The sequence below is a fragment of the Natator depressus genome, chromosome 13 (assembly GCF_965152275.1).
Source record: "Natator depressus isolate rNatDep1 chromosome 13, rNatDep2.hap1, whole genome shotgun sequence".
In the NCBI taxonomy this organism is placed as follows: Eukaryota; Metazoa; Chordata; order Testudines; family Cheloniidae; genus Natator; species Natator depressus.
In genome coordinates, this window is record NC_134246.1 from 38259385 (window position 1) to 38283488 (window position 24104).

Consider the following 24104-nt stretch of genomic DNA (forward strand, 5'->3'; position numbering starts at 1 on the left):
GCACTGTCCCCCTCCCCTCCCTTCCGTTCGACGCCCCTTCACTTGTCTTTCATTTAGCTGATCCCCTCCTAATTAAACCCACCTTAAAAAAATCGTAGCATTAATGCGCCATTGGCCACCATCATACTGTTCACTCTGCTGGTGCATTCTACCCCTTCCCCCACCTTGCATCTGTCTATTTAGACTATAAAATGTTTCAGGCAGGGAACGGCTGCTATTCTGTGTTTGTACAGCACCTGGCACAATGGGACCCCATCCTTGGTTGGTCCTACAGAATACCATAATAAACATAATTAATAATAATAAATGTAAGACAAATAAATCTTCAGCAATCAAGATTTAGGTTAGACGTTAGGAAATACTTTCTAGCTATCAGGGTAGTTGTATTCTGGAATAGGCTTCCAAGGGAGGTAGTGGTATCCCCATCACTGGAGGTTTTTAAAAACAGATTGGACAAACACCTGTCAGGGATGGTCTAGATTTATTTGGTCCTGCCTCAGCCCAGGGGGCTGGACTTGATGACCTCTCGAGGTCCCTTCCAAGCCTACATTTCTCTGTTTCTATAGCACTTCATAGCACAACACAGTATAAATTGGTGCGCCACCAGGCAATGCAACAGGAGAGCATGCAAGAACACCCTGTAAAAGCAATGCAAAAGGATGCAGTAAGGCTTGAAGCCAGGCTACAATGCAGTGCAGTCCCAGGCAACGCAATGCGAACGCAGGCAAGTCAATGGAAAGCAAAACAATGTAGGCTGATGCAATGCAACAAAAATGAATGCAGATGCATGTAAATCAATGCAATGTTATTTGTACAAGAAACCCTCGGACCTCAGAATACAATTGCAGTAGCATGGGATGTGAGGCATTAAAGATTGTGAGAGTAACTGGCATGCGGGAAGCAGCTTAGAAATTAGTCATGAAAGAGCTGGGTTTGGAGTTGGCCTCAGACTGGAAAGTGAAGAGTGGAGTTTGGCTATGTATGTATTGGAAGATGTATGGGTTAGGTTCTTGTCAGATTGGGTCATGATTTTGTTGGGGGAGTAGCCATGAACCTTCTGGGGATGGGTAGGGAATGCATTTGGATTGGATTCTTCCAGCATTGGGTGGGAGAATTTATTGAGGAAGAGCATTAGTTTGGAGTCTTGTGGGGTTGGGGCTTTGATAGAAGAAACAGCACTGGGTTGGGTTCTTGTGGGGTTGGGTGGGGAACTTGAGGGGTCAATACCATTGGGTTAGGGTCTTGTTGGGTTGAGTGGGGACCTCCTGGGGGGAATAGCATTGGGCTGGGTTCTTGTGGAGTGCAGTGGGGGATCTGCAGCATTAGGTTTGGCTCTCGGGGGCTTGGGTGGGGAAACAGAACGAGGATGAATTCTTGTGAGGTTGGATAGTGTGGAGTGGCTGTGGGCTGGCTTTTTCTGGACGCAGATTGTTGCAACTGGCTCCATCTCTGTGGTAGGACTAGGGGTATGTATGTATTACCCTAGGAGGTACCAGGGCCCTTGGCAACCTTGAATGGAGAGGGGTTTGTTTTCCACCTTAGAAGCCCCGTGAAAGATGGGGGGTGTATTGTGTCCCCAACTGTGACCCCCTAAGACTCTCAGGAGGGGTAGTGGAGAATAAGATTAGCAGCACATAGGGGAGCTCAGGTAATTTGCTGAGGTGTTAGGGAGCTGATCTGGTGAGGCTGAGGGTAGGAACAGAGAACTTTCTATCAACAGAATCTTTTCGGGAGATGGATTTACCCCCTTTCTCTCCCTTAGCTTGGAGTGTGGATAGTTCTTGGCCTTCATAAAAAGGGCGGGGAACAGTGAAGGCCTTTCTTTGATGTTCTTTCTTCATGTGTCTCTGGAAGTAATGGGAGATCACCATGGCCAGATGATCTACCCCGTAGGTCAGGCCAGCTGCCATGGATAGGCAAGAAAATGGAAGTGGGCAAAAGAACTGCAAATAGAGGGACAGATTGGACCCCATCCCTTCTTCTTCACTGTGTGGAGAAAGTGGTACCTATTTCACCTGTGAAAACATAGAGAGAGAGGGAGATATAAATAGATAGATAGATAGATAGATAGATAGATGGGGTGGATGGGGATAGATAGATAGATAGATAGATAGATAGATAGAGGGAGTGGATGGGGATAGATAGATATTGGGGGTGGATGGGGATAGATAGATAGAGGGGGTGGATGGGGACAGATAGATAGATAGATAGATAGATAGATAGAGCGGGTGTATGTGGATAGATAGATAGATAGTGGGGGTGTATGGGGATAGATAAATAGATAGAGGGGGAGGATGGGGATAGATAGACAGAGAGAGAGATAGAGAGAGAGATAGATGGGGTGGATGGAGATAGATCGATAGATAGATAGATAGATAGATGGGGTTATGGAGATAGATAGATAGATAGATAGATAAATAGCTAGATAGAGTGAGTGTACGGGGATAGATAGATAGATAGATAGATAGACGGGGTGGATGGGGTGCATGGGAATAGATAGATAGATAGAGCGGGTGGATGGGGATAGATAGATAGATAGAGATAGAGGAGGTGTATGGGGATGGATAGATAGATAGATAGAGGGGGTGGATGGGGATAGATAGATGGGGTGGATGGGGATAGATAGAAAGATAGATAGATAGAGGTAGTGGATGGGGATAGATAGATAGATTAGATAGATGGGGTGGATGGGGATAGATAGAAAGATAGAGAGATAGAGGGGGTGTATGGGGATAGATAGATTGATAGATAGATAGATAGATAGATAGATGGGGTTATGGAGATAGAGAGATAGAGGGGTGTATGGGTATAGATAGAGAGATAGATAGAGAGACAGAGGGGGTGGATGGGGATAGATAGATAGATAAATAGATAGATAGATAGATGGGGTGGATGGGGTGGATGGGGATAGATAGAAAGATAGATAGTGAGAGGGGGTGGATGGGGATAGATAGATAGATAGATAGATAGATGGGGTGGATGGGGATTGACAGACAGACATTGTACGCGTGTGGATGGACTGGTAGCTCTTTCTCAGCCAGCCCAGGTTCACCCATTCTCTCCTGGTTCATGCCCAAGCCCCCTTTTCACCTTGATGAAGGTGACGAATCCGCTGTAGAAGAGCGTGACGAGGAAGAGGGCGATGAAGGTGGAGACCGTGGTCCAGACGCATTGGGCATCGTCCAGCTCGCTGTAGTCATCCATGCTGTCATCTCTGATGCTGCAGGGGTTGATGCCCAGGACGGAGCAGTGCCAGGACTCTGCCGAAAGACAGGAGGTGCCAGGGTCATTGGGTGATGGGGATATGATTGATGGGGAGGGACTCATTCAGTGGCACCTCTCCAAGGCAGGGCAGCTACACCAACTCTTCCATCAGGGCTCCTGTGTTAAGAGCCGCAAGAGATGAGGGTCACCTCCCCATCCCCATGGAGAGGTGACTCTGCAGACCCCAGACACCCCTGGGGAATAGGGTGTATCCCCCTGGGAAGATGATTCCACGGCCTCAGAGATTTTCCCAACTGGTTCTAGCAAATATTCCCTGACCTCTGTTCATTATTCCACCCTCCCACAACTTTACTCTCCTCTACTTATAAGTCTCCCATCAAGGCAGTATACAAGACTTCATGGGTGAACGGTGGGATACCAAGTTAGATGGACCAGTTGCCAGGTCTGATATAATAACTGCTACCTATCTAGAGTCTAGATGAGTCTATCTATCTATCTATCTATCTATATATCTATCTATCTATCTAGTCCCATAGATTCTATGACCAGAAGGGCCCATTATGATAATCTAACCTGACCTCCTGCATCACTCTTGTGTGTGAGTGCCTCACAACTATTCCATGATGTCAATTATACCCATTTTGCAGACTAGGAATTCAACACACATGGAAAGTCGGGGCTTGCTTGTCAGACATGGTGGAGCCCCTGCAGCTTCTAATGGCTTTGAATGGAGCTGCAAACTTCTGAAACCCAGTCCATAAATAACTTGCACAATGTCCCAAAGGCAACACTGTGGCAGAGAGAGGAAAAGAACCCAGGAGTCCCTGCCCAATGTCTTTACCACAAGTAAATCCTTCTTCCCTCAGTTATCCCATTAGTGTGGGATTTTCAAACTTTTCTAAGGTACTTGGATGTCCAATCCTCATAATGAATGGTAATTGGGTATCCATATATCCAAGGCATCTTTGAAAATCTGCTAAATAATAAGGGACAGGGTCTTAAATATAATTAGGTGCTTAAAGAAATAGATAGATTGATTTCAGTTGGAGTTAGGTGCCTAGGCACCTAGGCCCAGGTCCTCAAAGGTCTTTGAAATCAATGGGAGTTAGGCACTGAAATACCTTTGAAAATCTGATCCTAAGAGAGTAGGCAGAGATATATAGTAAGCATAGACTATATTTCTATTATAGGCAGTGGTGTAGTGGTAAAAGCTGAAATGAGTAAGCTAACCTAACCTAAACTCCGTATTCTCCAAGTGAGAAGGGAGTAAACTGAGTTTACCTGGGTTTACCCCTGACTAGACTATTGATTATAGGTGTGTTTAGTGTAACTGACACAACATGGCCTCAGTTTGTGATAGGCGCCTCTAGACATTTCAATAATAATAATATTAATAATAATTACTAATTAATAATAACATAATAATAAATTCCTCTCCATCCTTTTGCATCATATCATCCAGATACTTGCAGGAGAAGAGGTAGGAGACCATAAATAAGAGCAAAATTTCCCATTGGTGCAGTTGGGTTATCGTTTTAATAGGCTTGTGAAATGTACACAAAGAAGGCAGGCGAATGATGTCTTCATTGAGACTGAGTCAAAGGAAACACACATAGGGAATAGGCAGAGGCCAAATTGGAAGGAGTGGGGGATAGCCAACAGAGGAATCTTTAGGTTGAGGTGCAGAGTGGATTATGGGGCACTAATGAAGCAGCTAAGATGTGTTTTACCAGTATGGACATTGGCACTTCTTGCTATAATCCCTTCAGAGGAGAGGTGGGCGACTAGACAGCTGTAGGAAGTCCCCAGAATCCATTTGCTCCTGGACACCTCAAGCTTGCTGATCACTGAGCACTGATGGCTGTTATGGTCACAGTCGTGGTTCTCGTTATCAGCCGGAATGTCGACCTCAGCCTGGGCTGTCTTCTCTTGCCACCAGATGGAGATCTCACCGGGGTAGAAGTCTTTGACGATGCAGTGAAGAGTGAGGTTTTGGTTGCTGCAGATTTCCTCTGAGGATGGGGGCAGAAGGTAGACAGCTGGAGCCTTCAGGGAACCTGCAGCATTGGAGGAGAGCGGTGGGGAGAGAGAGCACAAGAATGGCATAATTGAATATAAAGTATCATGGGTCAACAAAGTCATTCAAGGTGGCTTTGATTCCAAGGCACTAAGAAAGTGCTTACCAGATAAGGTGGTCAATTCAAGGCTAATTTACCATTCATTATTAGATGATAGCACTCCTTCTCTCCCTCTCTCTCCCCCTCACCCATATCTATCTATCTATCTATCTATCTATCTATCTATCTATCTAGCTATCTATCTAATACTGGTTTCAGAGTAACAGCCGTGTTAGTCTGTATTCGCAAAAAGAAAAGGAGTACTTGTGGCACCTTAGAGACTAACCAATTTATTTGAGCATGAGCTTTCGTGAGCTACAGCTCACTTCATCGGATGCATACTGTGGAATACTGTCGTCCATCACTGCAGGCCTGGATCTGAGGCCTGGATGCACAAAGGGACTTAGAAATTGCAATGCTTAACCCTACAGTCTATCCCCATCTAGTTCCTTATCACCAACCCTAAACCTACAGTCCATTCCCCAGCCAATGCAGGGTTCTCCCTGACAGTCCATCCCCATCTTGCACTCTAAAATTAACCCTAACCCTACAATTCACCCCTAGCTGCTCACTTATGCTTAACCCTAAAATCTGTTCTTAGCTAGTGCCCTAACTTTAACCCTAACCCTAGAGTCCATCCCCAGCTAATCACGTAACCCTAACCACAACCCTACAGTCTATCATCCAGCCAGTCCCCAGTGATCCATTCCCAGCTTATTGAACATTCCCATGGGCTATTCTCCTGTGTGACTTTGGATAGCTCCAGTGAATCCAGGGTCCTTCTGGGAGGCCAGTCTCTGACCTTTCCCCTAAGTCCTCACCATTCTTTGGGCTGATGCCCAGCACATGCTCCGACAGGTCACTCTTGATCTGGCATCTGACGGTCTCGGTGGAGTTCCATTCACTCAGGTTGACCTGCAGCCAACTTTGCAGCCAGATGCTGCCGTTGAGTTGCTCCATCCTCACAGCTCCCAGGTCTGCCAGCTCACCGTCCATTGTCCAATTGATGCTGGCATTGGCCAGGGAGGTCTTGCATGTCACAGCAGCCATCTTGTTCATGAAAAGCTCTTTCAAAGATGGGGGCTGTATATTGTAGGCGGACAGCAATTCTGGTTCCCAGCAGCCTGTAGAGCCAACCATCAAGGAAGTGATCACACATAATGCTATCTGCCCAATCAGTGGGGGATTTTTAGATTATGGGTCCTTAAAGTTTAGAGTGTAGGGTATGTTTTTTCTGAGCTGCTCAGCTCCTACTGGGTTTCTGTGTTATACATTCATAGCTTCATAGATCTAAGGCCAGAAGAGACCATTGTGATCATCTAGTCTGACCTCCAGCATAACACAGGCCAGAGAACTTCCCTGAGTTACTTACTGCATGAACTAGAGTAGATCGTTTAGAAAAACATCCTGTTTTGATCTAAAAATTGCCAGTCATGGAGAATCCATAGCCTATGGCAACTTTTTCTAGTGGTTAATTACCCACAATGTATACCTTATTTCCAGTCTGAATTTGTCTAACTTCAACTTCCAGCCATTTTCATTTTGTTATACCTTTGTCTACTAAATTTAGAGCCCTCTATTATCAATTTTTTCCATATGTAGCTATTTATAAACGGTGATTAAATCACCCATTAATAGGGCCCTACCAAATTCATGGCCATGAAAAATACATCACAGACCATGAAATCTGGTCTCCCCTGGTCTTTTGTATACTTTTACCTATACTATACTATAGGGTAAAAGTATACAAATGTACATAGTGTTTCTCAAATTGGGGATCCTGACACAAAAGGGACTGCAAAGCTATTGTAGGGGGATTGAGGGATTGCCACTCTTACTTCTGCCCTGCTTTCAGAGCTGGGTGTCTGGACAGCTGCTTTCTGGCTGCCCAGCTCTGAAGGCAGCACAGAAGCAATACTGCAAACCCCTCTTGGGTCGGGACCCCGAGTTTGAGAAATGCTCACTTAAGGGCTTTACATGTTTATATTTTACTGTTTTTAAATACATATTCATCCTTTGATACAACAGCATGAAATTTAAGATTTAAATATTTGAAACCATGAAATTCAAGATTTTAAAAATTCGATGACTGTGAAATTTACAAAAATGGACTGTGAATTTGGTAGGGCCCTACCCATTAACCTTCTCTTTGTCAAGATAAGTAGAATAAACATCACTGTAATTCTTTAATCATTCTTGTAGTCTTCTCTGAAACTGAAAACTGAAAGCTGATCATTGAGAATTGACTTTCGATGTCCAACAACTAATAGCTAAGAATTGATAGATGATAACTGAGAATGGACTTTTAATACTTGGCAATTCATAACTAAGAATTGACAAATGATGACTGAGAATTGATTTTCAATACTTAATGACTGATAATCGAGAATCGACTTTTGGTAAGTGAGAACTGACATATGAGTACTGACGGATGATAATTGCAAGATTACTACTGATGCTGGACTATTCATGACTGAGAATTGACAAACAATCTTTGCTGATGACATGCATACAGAGAAATTAGGGGAATATTCCTAGATCTAAATGGAGAGAAATGAGATGAAAGTTGCAAAAGGGGGCAACCTTCATGAATGTGAGTTTGGGCACTGTTGAGAAGGGGACAATGACAGGAAGCTGTGGCCAGAGAAAAGATACCCAAGAAGGAGGAAGAGATTTTGGACACACAACTTCCATAAATGTCACGTAAATCCCCTAGGAAGTGTGGAATATCTCAGCCTGCGGAGCTAAGTCCTGCTCAGTGCTTACCAGTAGAGTGCAGTGCCTTCTCCAGGGTTGTGTTAGTGGAGCTATGGATCACAGTGCAGGTGTAGGCCTTCAGCGTGCTACTTTCGGCTGCCCTGAGGACCAGCTGACAGCTCTGCTGGAACCTCCCGTCTCCCAGGGCCGTTGGAGAGGAGGGAGAGCTGCAGTTGAGGTGCTGCTTGTTGAAAGTCCATTGCATGTCCAGGTGCTTTGGGTAGAAGCCGGTGGCAAAGCAGGTCAGATTCTCATGCCCACCTATGTCTGGTGCATGGAAGACTGTGACTGTTGGGGGAGATGGCTCCAGGAAATCTGAAACAAAGGGTTGGCTTTTTGTTGCAATTTAATTCATGCAGAAGGATGGGGGGAGGATGCTGAAGGTGTTTGGGGAAGCTAGGAAGCTGAAGAGAAGGTGAACTCTAATTACACCTAGAAATGTGAGTGTTGTGTAGAAGGAAAAGGCAAGGATGGTGAAGGATTTAGCTTTCAGTGGAAATCTCTAACCACCAAGCTCTTCAGATGCAAACTCTGAAAGTGCAGACCATGCCTCCCTATGGCTCTGGGGGATTATCATCATAGTGTGGTGATCCTTAGGTTGCAATGCCAATGCTCCATAGTGACACCTGATCGCATCATGTCATGTTGTGATGCAAATGCTGAGTCATGACACAATCGTATGATGCTATGATGCAACGCAAACCGTGGGCCCATGGCAAGAGAACTGTCTCATGTCATGCTACAGTGCAGATGCTGCTATGCAACCAGGTCATGTCAAGGTGTCATGAAAACACTATGTCATGAAACAACTGCATGGTGTTGAGCTGCCGCCAAACACATATAACTAAACTGTGACACAATTTTTCCATCATTTTGTATCAAGGGGCAGTGCAAATGCTGAATCATGGTGCATTCACGCCATGCTGAGATGCGGTACAAACACTGTTCCATGATACTACCACGTCATGTTGAGATGCAGCATCAGTGCATCCTGGGGCATCTTTATTTTGTCACAGCCAGACGTTAACATTTCACAACATAGCATCAAGGCGACAGGTCATGGCATCAGGAATAATCCCGGTCATGACAGAACACTGCCAGGTTACAGCAAAACATTAACAAAAGTATAATCCTAGCAGGCCAAAATATCAGCATCTCATGACAAGACATCATACAACAAAGAAAAATAAGCATATCACTACAGTGCAGTATACAATAAACCACTAGAAATCATCACCAAGTCATGATGAGACACCATCCCGTGATGACAAGACATCACAACTCATGTCTATGTATCACCACATAATGAAAAAATAGCAATGTCATGACAAAATATCATGATGTGACAAAGTGAGATCTCGCTGTGACATAATAACAACACATCATGACAAAGTATGTCCTGATAGTGTGTCCCGTTTCTATGCAGCATAAATTGTGCCATGCTGGTGTGAAATTACTCTGTGCCATAAAGCCACCATGTCGCAATGCAGCTACATCCCACAGCAACACCACAGTGCAGGGGTGTGAAGCTAGACATCACCATATCATGACGAGATATCAGGAGCTCACACTCTGCACCCTCATATCCCTCCACAGTATCATCATACTGAGATGAAAAGTCATTACTGAATTGTTCCTTCAAGTCGATTTCCCCAGGGAGGGCCACCCAGTCCTAGTTTTAAAAATCCCGAGAAATGGGTTCTCCCTTCCCTTAGGGAAAATGGTTCCCCAGACTTACAGAGCCCACCACTTCTTCCCACTTCTAAGGAATTCTTTCTGGCATCTAGACTCACCTAACACAGTTCTGCTGGTGTAGTGCATAGACGGCAAGGACTCATGGCCTACCAAGCAGGTATATACAGCCCCACTTTCCCACTGAGACACTGGGATTTTCAGGTAGCTTTGGGTAGAGAAGGTTGAATTCCTCTCTTTAGCCACTGGGGGAAGAGTAATGTATCCAGAGGGCTCAATGCTGTGGTTGTCCCTTTTCCATTCAATGAGCAATTCAGATGGGAAGAAATCAGAGACCTCACAGGTGAGCCACACCTCAGCGTTGGGGCTGGGTTGTGCTGGCGATGGGATAACGAGGGATACCGAAGGAGCCTTGGCTATGCTGGCACCTGTATGGAGGGGAAGTGCAATGTGAGTTCATCAAGTCTGACTTGAAACCCTGAAGTCAATGGAGTTGGGGAATTGGATATGGAGCCTCTCCCCTCTTGGGGGCGGCGGCTCTGACTCAGCTCCAGGGCAGGGGATTGGCTGGCTCAGGGGGTGGAGAATGGGAAATGGGGTCTTTCCCCTCTTGTGGGTCCCATCTCTGATCCAGATCCAAGTAGGGGACATTAAATGGCTCATTTGCCAGCTCTGTACTAGGGGGAGCTGTGCTACAGAATTTGGGGTGTTGGACTCTCTCTCTCTATCCTTTCCGATTGGTTGTCATCTACCTATCTATTCTTCCTCTCCTCTAACTATTTATCCCCATAAACATCCATCCATGCAATGCCCCAACCATCCATCCATCCATCCATCCATGCAATGCCCCATCCATCCATCCATCCATCCATCCAGCCAGCCAGCCAGCCATCCAATGCCATTCATCCCTGCATACATCCATCTATCCATCATATGACTACATCTCTCTCTCTCTGGGGCTTATAGTACCTGACCCCTTCCCGTGGGTGGCTGTATTTCAGTAAGGAGTGGGAGGGGTCCCTGTCCCTACCCCCTATAAAGCATTAGGGCAAAGTCACTGATTATTGCTTGAGTCCCTTCTCCTTCTCTCACCCCTGAACTTCTGGATGGTCTCCTCCATGCCCTTGAACAGTGAGCAGGGATGAGTCACTCTACAGAGGATGCTTCTCCCAGAGTCCCAGACTCCCCTAGGGATGGCTAGGTGGCTCAGGAGACTCTGGGTCTGGTTGCTGTGATTTTTGGCTTCTCCCACAGTGGCATTGGCAGTCCAGTTGGCACCATCCAGCTCCCAGGTGAGTCTTGCTTGGCCCAGCTCATAGCCCACTGCCAGGCAAGTCAGGAGGGCTTCGCCTCGAGTGAGCAAGGCTTCCAGGGATGGCTTGAGGAGGTACAGGTTTGGCAGGGGGATGCTCCCCTGACAGGCTGGAGTGGAGAAGAAAGGTAGACATGTCCTTCACATGGTGTGGTGGTGGGGAGAGGCTGCAGGGAGTTAAGGGATAGGGGAGAGGTTGAGGGAGCTGCTTGGGGTAGGGTGAGGGGTGCAGAGCAGAAGCAGGGAAGGGTCGGGGGACAGGGATGCCAGGGGGAGCAATGAGGAGTTTGGGGAGCAGGGAGGAGTAGACCAGGCCTGATCCAGATGGGGTAGGGGGTGCAAAGTGGGAAGGGATGGGGGGATCAGGGTGGAGAGCAGAGGGGGCTGCAGAAGGTGAGGGGGTGGGGGAGTAAGGAGGGGAGAGGGGGTCAGGGAGTGGAGGGGGAGCAGGTAGGGGGAAGGGGAGGGATCCAGGGGGCATTAGGGGAGCTGACTCGCCTGCACACTTGCTGGTAGTGCTGAGCTGGGTGCTACCAGTCCCAGGGTGGGTCACATGGCAGCTGTACTCCCCCAGCTCATCCCACTCTGCCTGGGACATGGTCAGGTTGCTGGAGGAGCTGAATCTTCCATCTTTCCCCTGGAGGAGTCCGACCTGGGTGCCCTCTCTCTCCTTCCCACCCGCCTGCCAGATCAGCTGCAGGCCCCGGGGGTAGTAGCCACTGGCGGAACAGAGCAAGGTGACAGTGTCACTGGCTCCTGGGCTCGGGCAGGCAGGCAGGATGTGGAGTGTCACTGTGGGGGCACTGGGGAGCATCCAGTCTGCTTGGAGAAACAGAGTCACAGTGGGGTGCTGACAGAAACCCTCCAGAATCATCCATCTGTCTGTCTGTCCATGTGTCTAGCTATCTATCCCCATACAGCTCATCTCTCTCTCTCCATCCAAATCCATCCATTCAATGACCCCTATCACCTTTTACTCCAGAAGAGATAAGAATTGCCATGCTGGAATGAACCCATTAGCCTGTTTAGTTTGGTAACCTAGCCTTGCTACCATACTAAGACTATGTGGCAATGTAGCTCAACATCCCCACATCCCATCCATGACTGGTCCATCCATTCCTGTATCTTCTCTCCCTGACGCTCTGAATCAGCCAACTGGCACATTTAGGCCTTTATCACATCACCAGGAATATAAATATTGGTGTTACAGTAGATCATTCTCTAGTTCACCTTTGCCGACGGTCTTCTTGGTCACCTTTCCCCCTGTCTCTTTATGCTCCACCTCACACGTGTAATTTGCCTCTTCGTCCCATTTGTCCATAGTTGTTTCAAAGCTGGCTCTGTATGTACCATCCTCCATCCTTTGCTCACTTGCAGGGTGTACCTTTCCTTGCCACTTGATTGTCACTCCTTTGGGCCTGTAGTCATATGCAATACACTTCAATGTCACAGTTTTCTTCTCCAAGTCTCTGGACTGCAGGAGTTCAACTGTGGGTGTCTGTGGATTGGTTGGGGCTGCAAAAAAACCCAGAGCTTAATCTGATAGCAGCCAGGCTGAGCAAAAGGGAAAATAGAGTAGATATGTATAAACAAGTTAGGAAAGGGCTGACTCACCTGCATGGAGCGATAGCAATCCCTCAGGAGGGTTAGCGAAAGAAAGGAAGGGGTAGTCTTCATGAGGCTACATGCAGGAGCATCAAGGAAGGTGGGCAAGAAAGAGCCTCATGCAGTTTCCTAGAGTGCCACAGTCACCAACAAATCCAAAATGTGCAACGGGTGTGTGCACCTACCGCGCTGAATGGAAGCGTCTCCATTCAGTTGTGTGGGGTGTTTGGAGTTGTTGCCTTTGAAGTGCAGCTTAGAGTCTGATGTCTGCTCTATCGAACATTGTATGAAGGCTATGCCTGGTGTCGCTCAAGAGATTAGCCTTGTAAAGTACATGCTGTTGGAGTTGGGATTCCACATTCATATGGATGCCCAAGGCACACTGTGGGGCAATGGAGCTGAGGGGTTTCTTTCCTGTGCTTGTATTCACTCATCAGCTTCTGAATCAGATATGGAATCTGCCCCACCCCAGCTCACGTTTCCCTTGAGAACAGATTTTAATTGGGTGCCTGTCATGGCTGCAGATCCACGAAGGCATTTCCAATGTGCTGACAACAAATTTGAGGAATAAGAAGGGACCAGAAGGACAAAATTGTGAATCTTCCACCATGAGAATCCATGTCTAAGTGTGAAGCAAACAACTCCCAGAGGGATCCATGGTTAAGAAGGAAAGAAATTTTTCAGGGAACCACCTCCCAACCATGAAAGACCTCTGTGAACTTTCCCCAAGAGCAAGAGTGTCCATCCCAATGTCTTGGCCAAATCACAGCCCAATGAGATTACATTCTGCTCCCACCCTGAAATTCCCTCTTGCAATTAGGACAGTTTTCCTGCACTTCCTTCAGTGGTGATGGGGTCCGTAAGGCTGTGGAATCATCTCCTCAAGGGGTGGGTTGGGATCCCCATTGCTTGGGGCATTTCAGACTGGATAGTGCCTTGGGGGAAAAGGTAAATTTCCTGCACTGGAGTAGAGGGGACATTCCCTACCCAGCTCAGGTTGCAATAAATCTTGCAGTTCTTCGTTTCACCAAATATGGCATCATAATGGAGAGATAAATCCTTCATTGCACCCCTCCCACCAGGGCTCACATGGAGTCATGCAGTTGTTCATGCCATTGGCTGGGATAAGAAAGCGTGTGGACATCCCCAAATTAACACCTGCCTCTGAGAATCCACTTACCGAGGGACACCTTTTCCACAACTCTCTTGGGCTCTTCCATGGCCGGGTGATGCACCACACAGGTGTAATTTACTGCTCCTCTACTTTTGTCAACCTTCAGGACACTGTAGGCAGAGAAAGTGCCACTTCCTGACACAGGGCCATTGTTGTAACTGGACTTGAGTTCCGGGGAGTTGTTCTTCAACCATGAGATGCTGATCTCTTCAGGGTAAAAGCCACTAGCTTCGCAGATGAGAGTCAAGGAGACTCTGTTCCCAGAAATGTCTTCATGGTAGGCTCGGGAGATGGTGACGGAGGGCTCCTTCTTACTGATGCCTAAATGAAAAGGAAAAGGGGCAAGAGAAGAATAAGACTTGGTTTGCATGTCTAAGTTAAGGACTTAGATTCAGCAGCTATCACTGTGTGAAGGGGCCAGGGAGGGCAGTTGTTCAGGATAGATGTGAAGCTAGACTAGGCAAAATAAAAACTCAACCCTTGAGCATCATCTCCCTTGAAACTCAAAGGCCCATGACCTTCACCCAAAGATTCAAATGAAGTCCTGAGCCTTCCCCTCACCCTTAAATGGCAACAACTTAACATCATCATCTTCATCTTTGTCTTCATCACCATCATCATATTCATCTTCTTCACCTCCCTTGTCTTCATAATCACTTCCTTCCTCCTTATCTTCATCTTCTCCAGCATTCTAACGTTCTTTCTTTTTTTCTCCTTCAGCATCTTCATTTCCTTCTTCATTGTCATTGACATCATCTTCATCTCAGTCTTCATCCTCCTCCTGATCTTTATCCTCAGCTTGGTTTTACAGTAATGCAGATGGACATGGGGCTTTGAGCTATTCCTGTGTTCCAAACCTAAACCCTCACCCCAAACCTTGAACCACACTATCTCCCCTTCACCCCAAGTCTCCACCATGCATCATCATGACATTGGGTCACCAACCCATTTGCTCACTCAGATGGAGCCTCTTCCCTCTTTCAAACGCTCACAGCAAAATTCAATACAATTGAGATTTTCAAAGGCTAGCTAAGGGATTTGGACACCTTGGGTATTTCAATGGGATTTGGGCACCTAACTCCACTGGACTCCATTAGAGATTCTCACCAGAAATATCCCTGAAAGGCCAAATGCTGGGCAACAAGCACCAGCCTGATTTCCAGAGGTAAGAAGTACTTACGCACATCAGATCACAGTCACAAATAGGACACTAAGTCCCTCACAGGCCACATCCCCGGATCCCAGGGAGCCAGGGGAGTGAAATTCTTGGAGGAGCTGGCATTCAATGATAAGAAGACAGTGAGTACTGGGAAAACCTCTCAACTGGATATTAATGGTGATCCCCTGAATGAGAGATTCACAGGGGAAATATTAATTAGGGCTGAAATACACCCCTGTGCTGAGGGCCTAGGCTCCGCTAAAGTCCTACTTGTCAGGGGGTTAACTGGGACTTAGAGGCTGCCTAGGACTTGTGCGGGGTGAGTTTCACCCTCTAATCCCAATTAACAATGACTGGAGTTTGCCTTTCCCTTTGAGATGCCTAGGCTACTCACCTGTATTGCTCATGGTTATGTCCTGGGTTAGTTCTCCAGAACAGAGTGTGGTCACTTTGCAGGTAAATATGGTGCCTTGTCCCCATTGGGCCAGTGACACAGGGTGAGAACTGACCAGGCTGGTGGTCCCGTTGCTGTTCTTCTTGAGAGTTTCTGTCTTTGCCGCAGAGCTGACTTGCCCATCCACTTTCCATGCGATTCTGCTGGCTGCTAAGTCATAACCCAAAACTAGACAGGTAACATGACCAGAATTTTTGATGACGTCTTCATAGGAGGGTTTGGTTAAGTAGATGCTTGGGTCAAGTGAACTTCTGAGGCAGGCTGAGAAATGCAAAGAGATGTCATTGACCAGCATAAATAATGTGGAAAGGCAGAAAAAGACTATTGAAATCTAATCTAATCTAATCTATCCATCCATCCATCCATCCCCATCAGAACACTGGTAGTATCCATCCCATCCATCCATCCATCCCCCCATTATATCTCTTTCTCTTCCCATCCACCTACAGTATCAATTTCTCTATGGTACTCCTATGTCTCCCATCACACTGGGGTCTAGGTGCAGTCCCACCTACCCTTAGGCAGGGCTGGTTTCTGAGTAACTCTCCACCCCACCTCCCCACCATGCACGGGCGTAGCCCCTCACCCAAGCACTTGCTGGCGTTGTGCATGGAGAGCTCTGTTCCCACTGCTGGGTGGGTCACTTGACAGGTGTAGACGTCCCCCGTCTCCCAGCTCTGCCTGGTGACTGTTATGCGGCTCTGCCCCATGTAGGAGCCATCTGTGCCCATTGCAGAGGAAAAGGCTGGGGTGGGGGGGCTCCTCTCCTTTCCATTCACCAGCCATTTCACGTCAGCTTTCCCGGGTCTGAAGCTCAGGAGGAGGCAAACCAGCTCCAGCTGGCTCTCTGTGGTGCTGTCCTCGCAGGTGGGGACCAGGAGGTGAACCTGGGGTGGCATTGTCGAACCACATGCTGAGAGCAGAGAGAGGGGAAAACACAGTCCAGCGTCACTCTCTGTAGATCCCCACTCCCCTTCCCGAGAGAGTGCTAACTCTACAGTCCTCCCGGCACTGGCAAAACCCCCACCTTGTTGTGCCGTGTTTACACTGCGTACTTTATTCAGTCTCTAGGGATTAACTTCACAGCCATGTAAGGGATTAAAACAAATGGGAACAGGGCCCTTAAATCATTTAGGCAAATAGTGAATGCCTCCATGCATTCTTTCTGCATGTGCTGCATGGAGTGTGTTCTTCTTGGTAAACAGCAGGGACAAAGCTGGAACTTGAGCTGTGTTTCTTTGAACTTCTTTTCCTCAATTAATGTCCCGTTTAAGGGGAACTGTGGTGCTGTAGAGCATGACATGGCATCAGAAGAAAACCTGGGAGAGGACTGACTGTGTCTGACTATGGAAAAAGGGTCAAATGCTCAGCTGATGTCAGCACCGGGCCACTGACTTCCGTGGAGATCAGTCGATTTACACCCGTTCAAGTTCTGACCCCAGAAGGCCTAGGTTTGCTGCTCTGGGGTTGTATCCATTTCAAAAGATGCCCGAGAACAGCCGGAGTGCAAGAAACACACACAGCTCCATGACAAAGAGGTGTAACCGAGTGCTAGCTTGTAAGGGGGTGTAGACCCGTTAGGGCCAGTGGTTGCTGGGAATTGGAGTTTCATGGGGCTGCTTGCTGCAGTCTATATAAGGGAAAGCTTCTGGCTCAGTGCTGAGGAAAGCACCTGAGGGGGAAATCTCTAGATGCGGACCAGGCAGGAGGGCTAGGAAACATGCAGGAAAGGGGACCTAGTGGGAAAGGGGGTGTGTGCTCCCCATCCAGCCGGCTGAACGCTGGGGGGGCCCCGGGTGGCTGGGAGCCTGTGCTCTGCGTTGCGCTGGTTTTGCTTTGAGTCCTTGTGTGTGAACAAACCTGGCCTTTGGACTGAAGCAGCGAATGGGCTTTGTTCTACCCCCCAGTCGGAGGAGTCTGGGTCTGGGTTTGGGTTTGGGTGAGGGTGAGGGAGTAAGGCAGTGAGCTGAAGATTTCCCCTGTACAGAAGGGCAGCATGAGGCTTAGATGCCATTTCTGACCAGCTGCATGTCTAAGATTTCCCAAGGTGCCTGAGGGATTTACGTGCCAAGTGCCCAGGGGAACCGGGGGCCTAAATATTTTAGGCAGGGCTGAAAAATCTCCCCTTTAGTGGAACATAGGTCTCTGCCCAGGGGTGTGTTTCACTCTGAGGTTTGCCTCATTCCAGGGTCCACGGAGAGGGGCGCTGGGGGTGGGAGTTCTGCAATGACAAAGCACCAGGGCTCAGTGTGTTTCAACACGGGGCCAAACTTTCCCCACTCTTTCAGGGTGAGATTTTTCCAAAGGCACCTATGGGATGTGGATTAAGATTAACTGGCTCCCAGACCCTCTGGGTGCTTTGAAAATCTCAGCCTGGCTGCCCCCTCCTCCCCCCGCCGCATGTCTTACATTCCTGAGGGAACTTCCCGGACACTGTCTTTGCTGTGCCTTGATGCGTCACGTCGCACTGGTAGGGGTCGCCCTGCCGGGAACTGTCGGAGGGGATCAGCAGACTGCTCTGGGTGTGGAGCCCATTGCTCATCGTCACCTCTGGGAAAGTTTTGACCCCCTTGGTCACTTGGCCAGAATTCCACTTGATGTCCACTGGTGATGGCAAATAGCCAGTTACGAGGCAGGCCAAGCTGGTGTCCGGGGGCGCATTGCCGGTCTTGCTGCAGCAGGGAACCAGGGGGAAGACGGAGGGCGTTGTGGGGGTCGCTGGAAAAAGAAAGAGAATATGAGAGAAACCATCAAAAGGGGGGAAACTCTGAAAACCAGGCCACTGATCTACCTACATCCGTCCATTCACCTCCCTCTGTGGCCTAATCGCTGCCTGGCCCAGTGGCCAATTCACTGGGAAAGGAGTCAGGACTCTTAGGTTCTATTCCCAGCTGCTGTGGGACCGTGGGCCTGTCGCAGACCTTTTCTCGCCCTTTAACTTTCCATTGTGAAGTGGTGTCCGAGCGATGGACGAAAAACACGAGAAATGGGATTCTGACCTTGGCTGTTCCAGTGTAAACCTGGAGCAACTCCAGAGGACTAGCTCTGGTTTTGTGCAAGTGAAAGGAGACTCTGGTCCTTTAGAAGGCAGAAATATTCCCCACGCGCCTCACAATGTGAGTCCAGCCCTCCTCAGCTCTCCAGTGTGAAGTGAGCATCAGTATTGTTATTGAACAGATGGGGAAACTGGGGCCTGGAGAAATGACATGGCTTCCACAAGGTGACAGAGGGAGTCTATGGGAGATCAGGGAATAGAAGCCAGTTCCCTAAATCCCTTCCTCTGTTTGATTACTAGGGCCTTACCAAATTCACTGTCCATTTTATTCAATTTCACATGCATAGGATTTTAAAAATTGTCAATTTTATGATTTTAGCTATTTAAATCTGAAATTTCATGGTGTTGTAATTGTAGGGGTCCTGACTCAAAAAGGAGCTGGCGGGGAGGGTCACGAGGTTATTGCAGGGGGAGTTTGTGGTACTGCTACCCTTACTTCTGTGCGGTTGCTGGCGGTGGCCCTGCCTTCAGAGCTGGGTGGCTGGAAAGCAGCAACTGGTTATATGAGGGATAGCTCAGTGGTTTGAGCATTGGCCTGCTAACCCCAGGGTTGTGAGTTCAATCCTCGAGGGGGCTATTTAGGGATCTGGTGCAAAAATTGGGGATTGGCCCTGCTTTGAGCAGGGGGTTGGACTAGATGATCTTCTGAGGTCCCTTCCAGCCCTGATATTCTATGAGTCTATGACTGTTGGCCGGGATCCCAGCTCTGAAGGCAGAGCCACGGCGAGCAGCAGCCCAGACGGAAGGGTGGCCTGGTTTGGTATTACCACCCTTACTTCTGGGCTGGTGCTGGCAGGGCGCTGCCTTCAGAGCTGGGCGCCCGGCCAACAGTCGCCGCGCTCCGGCTGCCCAGCTCTGAAGGCAGGGCAGAAGTAAGGGTGGCCATACCGCGACCGGACCCACCAACAGCAATTCCGGGCCCCAGGGCAGAACAGTCCATGGGCCCCCTAGAAAAGGACGGCTGAGGTTTACGCCACGCACGCACAAGCCGCGCCCGCGTGGACGTGGTCTGTCTTTGCCTTTCACATGCCCGCCCGGCTGCCTTTGCTGCTGCCAGTACCACCCCACATGTGCCTAGGAGCCCTGCGGCCCGCCCGGGTGATTGAAAAGGGCCCGGGGGGGTGGGGAGGACGGGGGACGGGACTGCATATGAAAGTTCAACTAATAAAGCAAAAGTGATAGTTTCCCACCACCACCAGTCTACGTGGGCAGTAGGGAGCCATTTGGGGAGGTATTTTAAGAGGGCGAGTGAAGGGGTATGGAGCAGGAAAACTCCCCAGCAGTGGGGAGGGGGCAGCAGCAGGGGTAGGTGACTAGCAGCTAGCGGCTGCAGGGAGCTGCACTGGGCAGCTGTGGGGGGCAGGAGCTAGGAGGGGGTAACCTGGGGCAGGGCAGTCTCCATTTGCAGAAGTTTCTCCTTCCTGGGCTGTCCCATGCGTTGTTGCTGGCAGAGAATGGGCAGCCGCGTCTCAGGGCTCTGCAAGCTGCACCCACTAAGCCCCTTCCCATTTGGGGAATGACTCAGGGTAACAGTTTCCCACCTGACAAAGGACACTTCGCTGCAGGTCAAACGCATGGGAAAATATCCCAAATCAGAGGACATTTTACATTGACATTGATGAATTAGAGAGAAAATGGGGCAAAATCGGAGGGGGAGACGAGAGAAAGGGTCACTAACGTGAGAGAAAAGGAGAGAAACCTGCCTGGATTTTATATCCATCAGTGAATCAGGGAGAAATGGGGGAGAATTTTCTCCCTCTTGGAGAGAGAAGTGGCCAAATCAGAGGGGATTTCATTAGCCCCCCTCCCCCTAGCACCAGCTCGGCTGCCTCTGGGGGTTCCTGGCTGCACAGAGATAGTTCAACCCCCCTAACCTCCCCCCCCACATTTCACACCACCTTTCCTCTCTCCCCATCTCTGGCTGATTTTCCAGCCCGTCCCTGCCTGACCCCTCCCTCCCAGACACACAAGGGGAAAGCCCCCTGGGCCCCGCCTGCTCTTTGTTGCCCCAGCACTGCCCTGGGGCAGAGCCAGCCCAAGCCGGGGGCCGCAGGAGGGCAGCGGCTCCATCACTGTCCAGGCCCCACCCAGGCACGTGCCCCGCCTGGGAGCAGATCCCCAGTTTTCCCAATTTTACAGTATTTTGGGGGTCGCAGTCCTTATTTCTGGATTCTGGCAGACTCTCCATGACTCGGAGTCTTTAAACCCAGCTTTGGCCTCTCTTTCTAACTGCTCTGCTTGACCAGAAGCTGGGGGCTTGGGCCAGCAATCGCTGGGGGATATGCCGATCACAGCGATCCCTTCTTGTGCTATGAAACTCCACGAACTGATGAGCTCTAAACAGGTGAAATTGCAGTGGACATTCCACCACCAGTCATGGTGCGAGGAACCACCCAACTACTTCTCACCACCTTCACAGGAGCAAGGACCAGAAGAGACCCTTTGTGTAATGAAGACAAACTGCCAGGAGACATTAAAAGAAAGAAAAGGTGGCTACAGGGGAGAAAAGATAGCTGTCTACAAGTATATACATCCTCTCTCTGTCTCTCTCTGTCTCTCTCTCATATCTACAAAATATCTCTCTCATATCTCTGCTGTATCTGGATACTCTATAAAAACATTCAGAATAACATCCTCCCTTCCAAGCATAATATTTTTAACATTCCCGCCAGACCCCTTACTGCAAGCTCCTGAAATGTTTGGAAGAAGTCAGGGAGTAATTAGTCAGGAGAATCAATGAGAAGTTGAACTGATGCCCTTATCAATGAAGCTGTGACAGTTTACAGGCTCTGCCCTTCGGTTTCCATTGAAGTAATAGGAATTGGTAGTTCACCTGCCCTGCCCCCACCCCCTGGGGGCCCAGGCAACCTTGGTACATCAGCCTTCCACCACAGCTGCTTATTCCAGTACATCCACCTCCCCAAACCTCAGACATTTCTTGAACCAAAGCAGATCATCATGAACCTTCTCAAATGCTCACTGAACTTATTTGTTTCCCACTCTGCAGCAACATGTCTCGATTTTGAGTACTTCTCTGGCAGCCATTACCATTGTACCTGGGCACCTCACAAACTTTAATATCTTTATCCTCTCACTTGCCCCACTGAGGTAGGAGGAATACCATCATCCCGATTTACAGATGGGGAACTGAGGCATAGGCAGGCTAAGTGATGTGCCCAAGGTCACGCAGGAAATGTTGGAATTGAATCCAAGTCACTAACCATTGGATCACCCTTCCACACCAGGGCTTTCCCTGCCCATCCTGTTTCTGGGAGCTGTCCCTGGCCTATTTTTGCAAAAAACTTAAGGGCATATTTTTGGAGAAGAATCCGAACACTCAGGGTCTTAATATAAAATAATCCTTTTTCTGCCTCTCACTCGTTACAGTCTCCCAGCTCTGTTACCTACCAGCAGACCCAGTGGACCATTAAAATACGTGCATCTCAGCTACGTCTCACCTGGTGAAATCCAAACACGAGTAAATCTCTACTGAGTGCAGTGACTGTATCCAGTTGCACCAAAGAGCTGGTCTTACCTTGCAAAGGCAGATTTGTATGTCACACCCATCTCTTTTAATGGTGCTTCATCAGTGGCACACCCATGTGATAATTATAGCAGTCTCCATTTTCTTGCTATTGAGCAGAGTTGAAATTGCAGCCTGGGTTCATTGGCCAATGGCTAAGCCTGTCCATGAGGGGACTGGCCAATGGCTAAGCTTGTTAGTCAGAAGACAGGAGAATATCGCTCCTCAATCTTTCTTGCTTCTGTTGCTCAAGTTAAGGTGAGTTATTCACCTTCTGAGGTGAATTGACCTGGAAAAGTAACAATATAAGAACCATTCTCCTTGAATTCCAACCAGGGACTGCTATGAGGTGCTTGGAAATGATTTCATGGCTGCCTTTATACTTCTGAAATCCAGAGGAGAAGAGAATGGGAATTGCTGCCCTCATGGCATGTTTGGTCAGGAGACCCAGAACTCTCTTCAGGGAGAAAGACTTGAGGAAACAAGAAAACATTTGGAGAAGCATCCACAGTTTTCTTGGGCAGGGTGTTGTTGCGATAATTGGGCCTACAAAGTTACCCGCATTATGCGCTCGACTGTAAAAAGCTAGCGTATGTTTGTAAGAGGTCACAATAACCTATCACAACAAATGTTGATGGGAAAAGGCATGAAAGGGAGACAGACTGAATTAATCCAAGCAAAAAGACCCACTGATGTAACTCAAGGACTGTGTTAAGATCATGCCTGGTAAACAAGAACAATGAGAGACAAAAATCAGTGAACCAAAATGGGTGTGTTGAGAATTAGGCCTAATTGGCGGGCAACACAATCAGGGGCTGGGCTATTCTGCCTGACACTTTCTTTTGGAGTCCCTAACCCTAATCCTGAGAGATGTCCTGACCAGACGGACCAGAGAGAGGAACCCAGTTGATACCACCACCTCCACCGGCTCCGGCTGAATTCCAAACACTACCTGGGATGCGAGACTTTGTCTCCCCCGGCCCCCACAATGTGTCCATTTCCTTTTCTACCGTATTTCTTTTCTCTCTCTCTTTCTCCTTCTGTCTGATAATAGTCTGGCTTAGCCGGCCAAGACTAAACATTCTGCAACACCGTTGTCAGCCTGTGACCAGAGAGGGGCCAAACAAAAGCAAGTCTCTAAACACCCTGATGCTGGTCCGAGTTTGCCATATCTCGGAGTGGCTGGTGAAACTGGGTGCTATGCCTGTGTTTCGCCATCAGTGAGGTTGCAAGTGAAAGTCAACACCAGAGACAGAAGCTGCATTTTCTCTCTTTGCTGGTCTTTTCCCTCCCCGTTTTATGTGCGTTTGCTTTGTCTTCTAGGAAACAGGATCAGATTTTAACAACAACAGCGTCAGTGACAGCCCCAGCCCATCTCAACTAACTTCTTCTCTTTTCCCCGAAAGGACAGTTGTTACCATCTTTGATACCATCTAAAAGAACCATCAAACAAGGGCTTTTTTCCTCCTAAAACCTCTGTCTGGCTGAAGGGGAAGGGAACCAGGGATGTTGTTAAAATGAAAGCTGTATTTAACATGTTACATTTCACAGGCTTTACCTGGTTTTCTTCTTTTCTATATTTTCAATAAAAGATTGAAAGGGTTTTTAATGGTGTATTTACCGTGGTGCTAAGCAAGCTGAGGTCTCTGCGTACCAAACCCCAAACCTTGAATGGTGACTGGGTTTATCACGTGTGAGACTGAGTGATGCAAACGATCAGACCAGATTAAGATATTGTGGTGCTGGCGTCAGCTAAGAACCTGAGACAGAGTGGAACAGCATGGCACCCTGCAATGTCAACCCACCATACTGCGTCACACGTTAGGCTTACTCCAGTGTTTTCAACCACCGTTGCAGAACGCTGTAGTGCCTTTGGAAGTATAATTTCCTGTAATCACATTGTAATTTTAAGTTTGCCCATTTCATGTGACAGCAATTTTACAAGTATTTACCAACTGGTTTGATGTTGTTCACCACTCTTCTAGTATTATTATACCCAGCAGACCAAACTGAGATAAGACCCAAATGTGC

General features: G+C 48.2%; 1 gene segment (V, D, J or C); it reads right to left on the reverse strand.

Moving 5' to 3' along the window:
• Window positions 1–10845: 10845 nt before the first annotated feature.
• LOC141997636 (immunoglobulin delta heavy chain-like) lies at window positions 10846–12424 on the reverse strand. The segment is given in 3 exon segments: window positions 10846–11213; window positions 11602–11922; window positions 12334–12424. Coding segments are annotated over 3 exon segments (780 nt in total).
• Between the last annotated feature and the right edge of the window lie 11680 nt (window positions 12425–24104).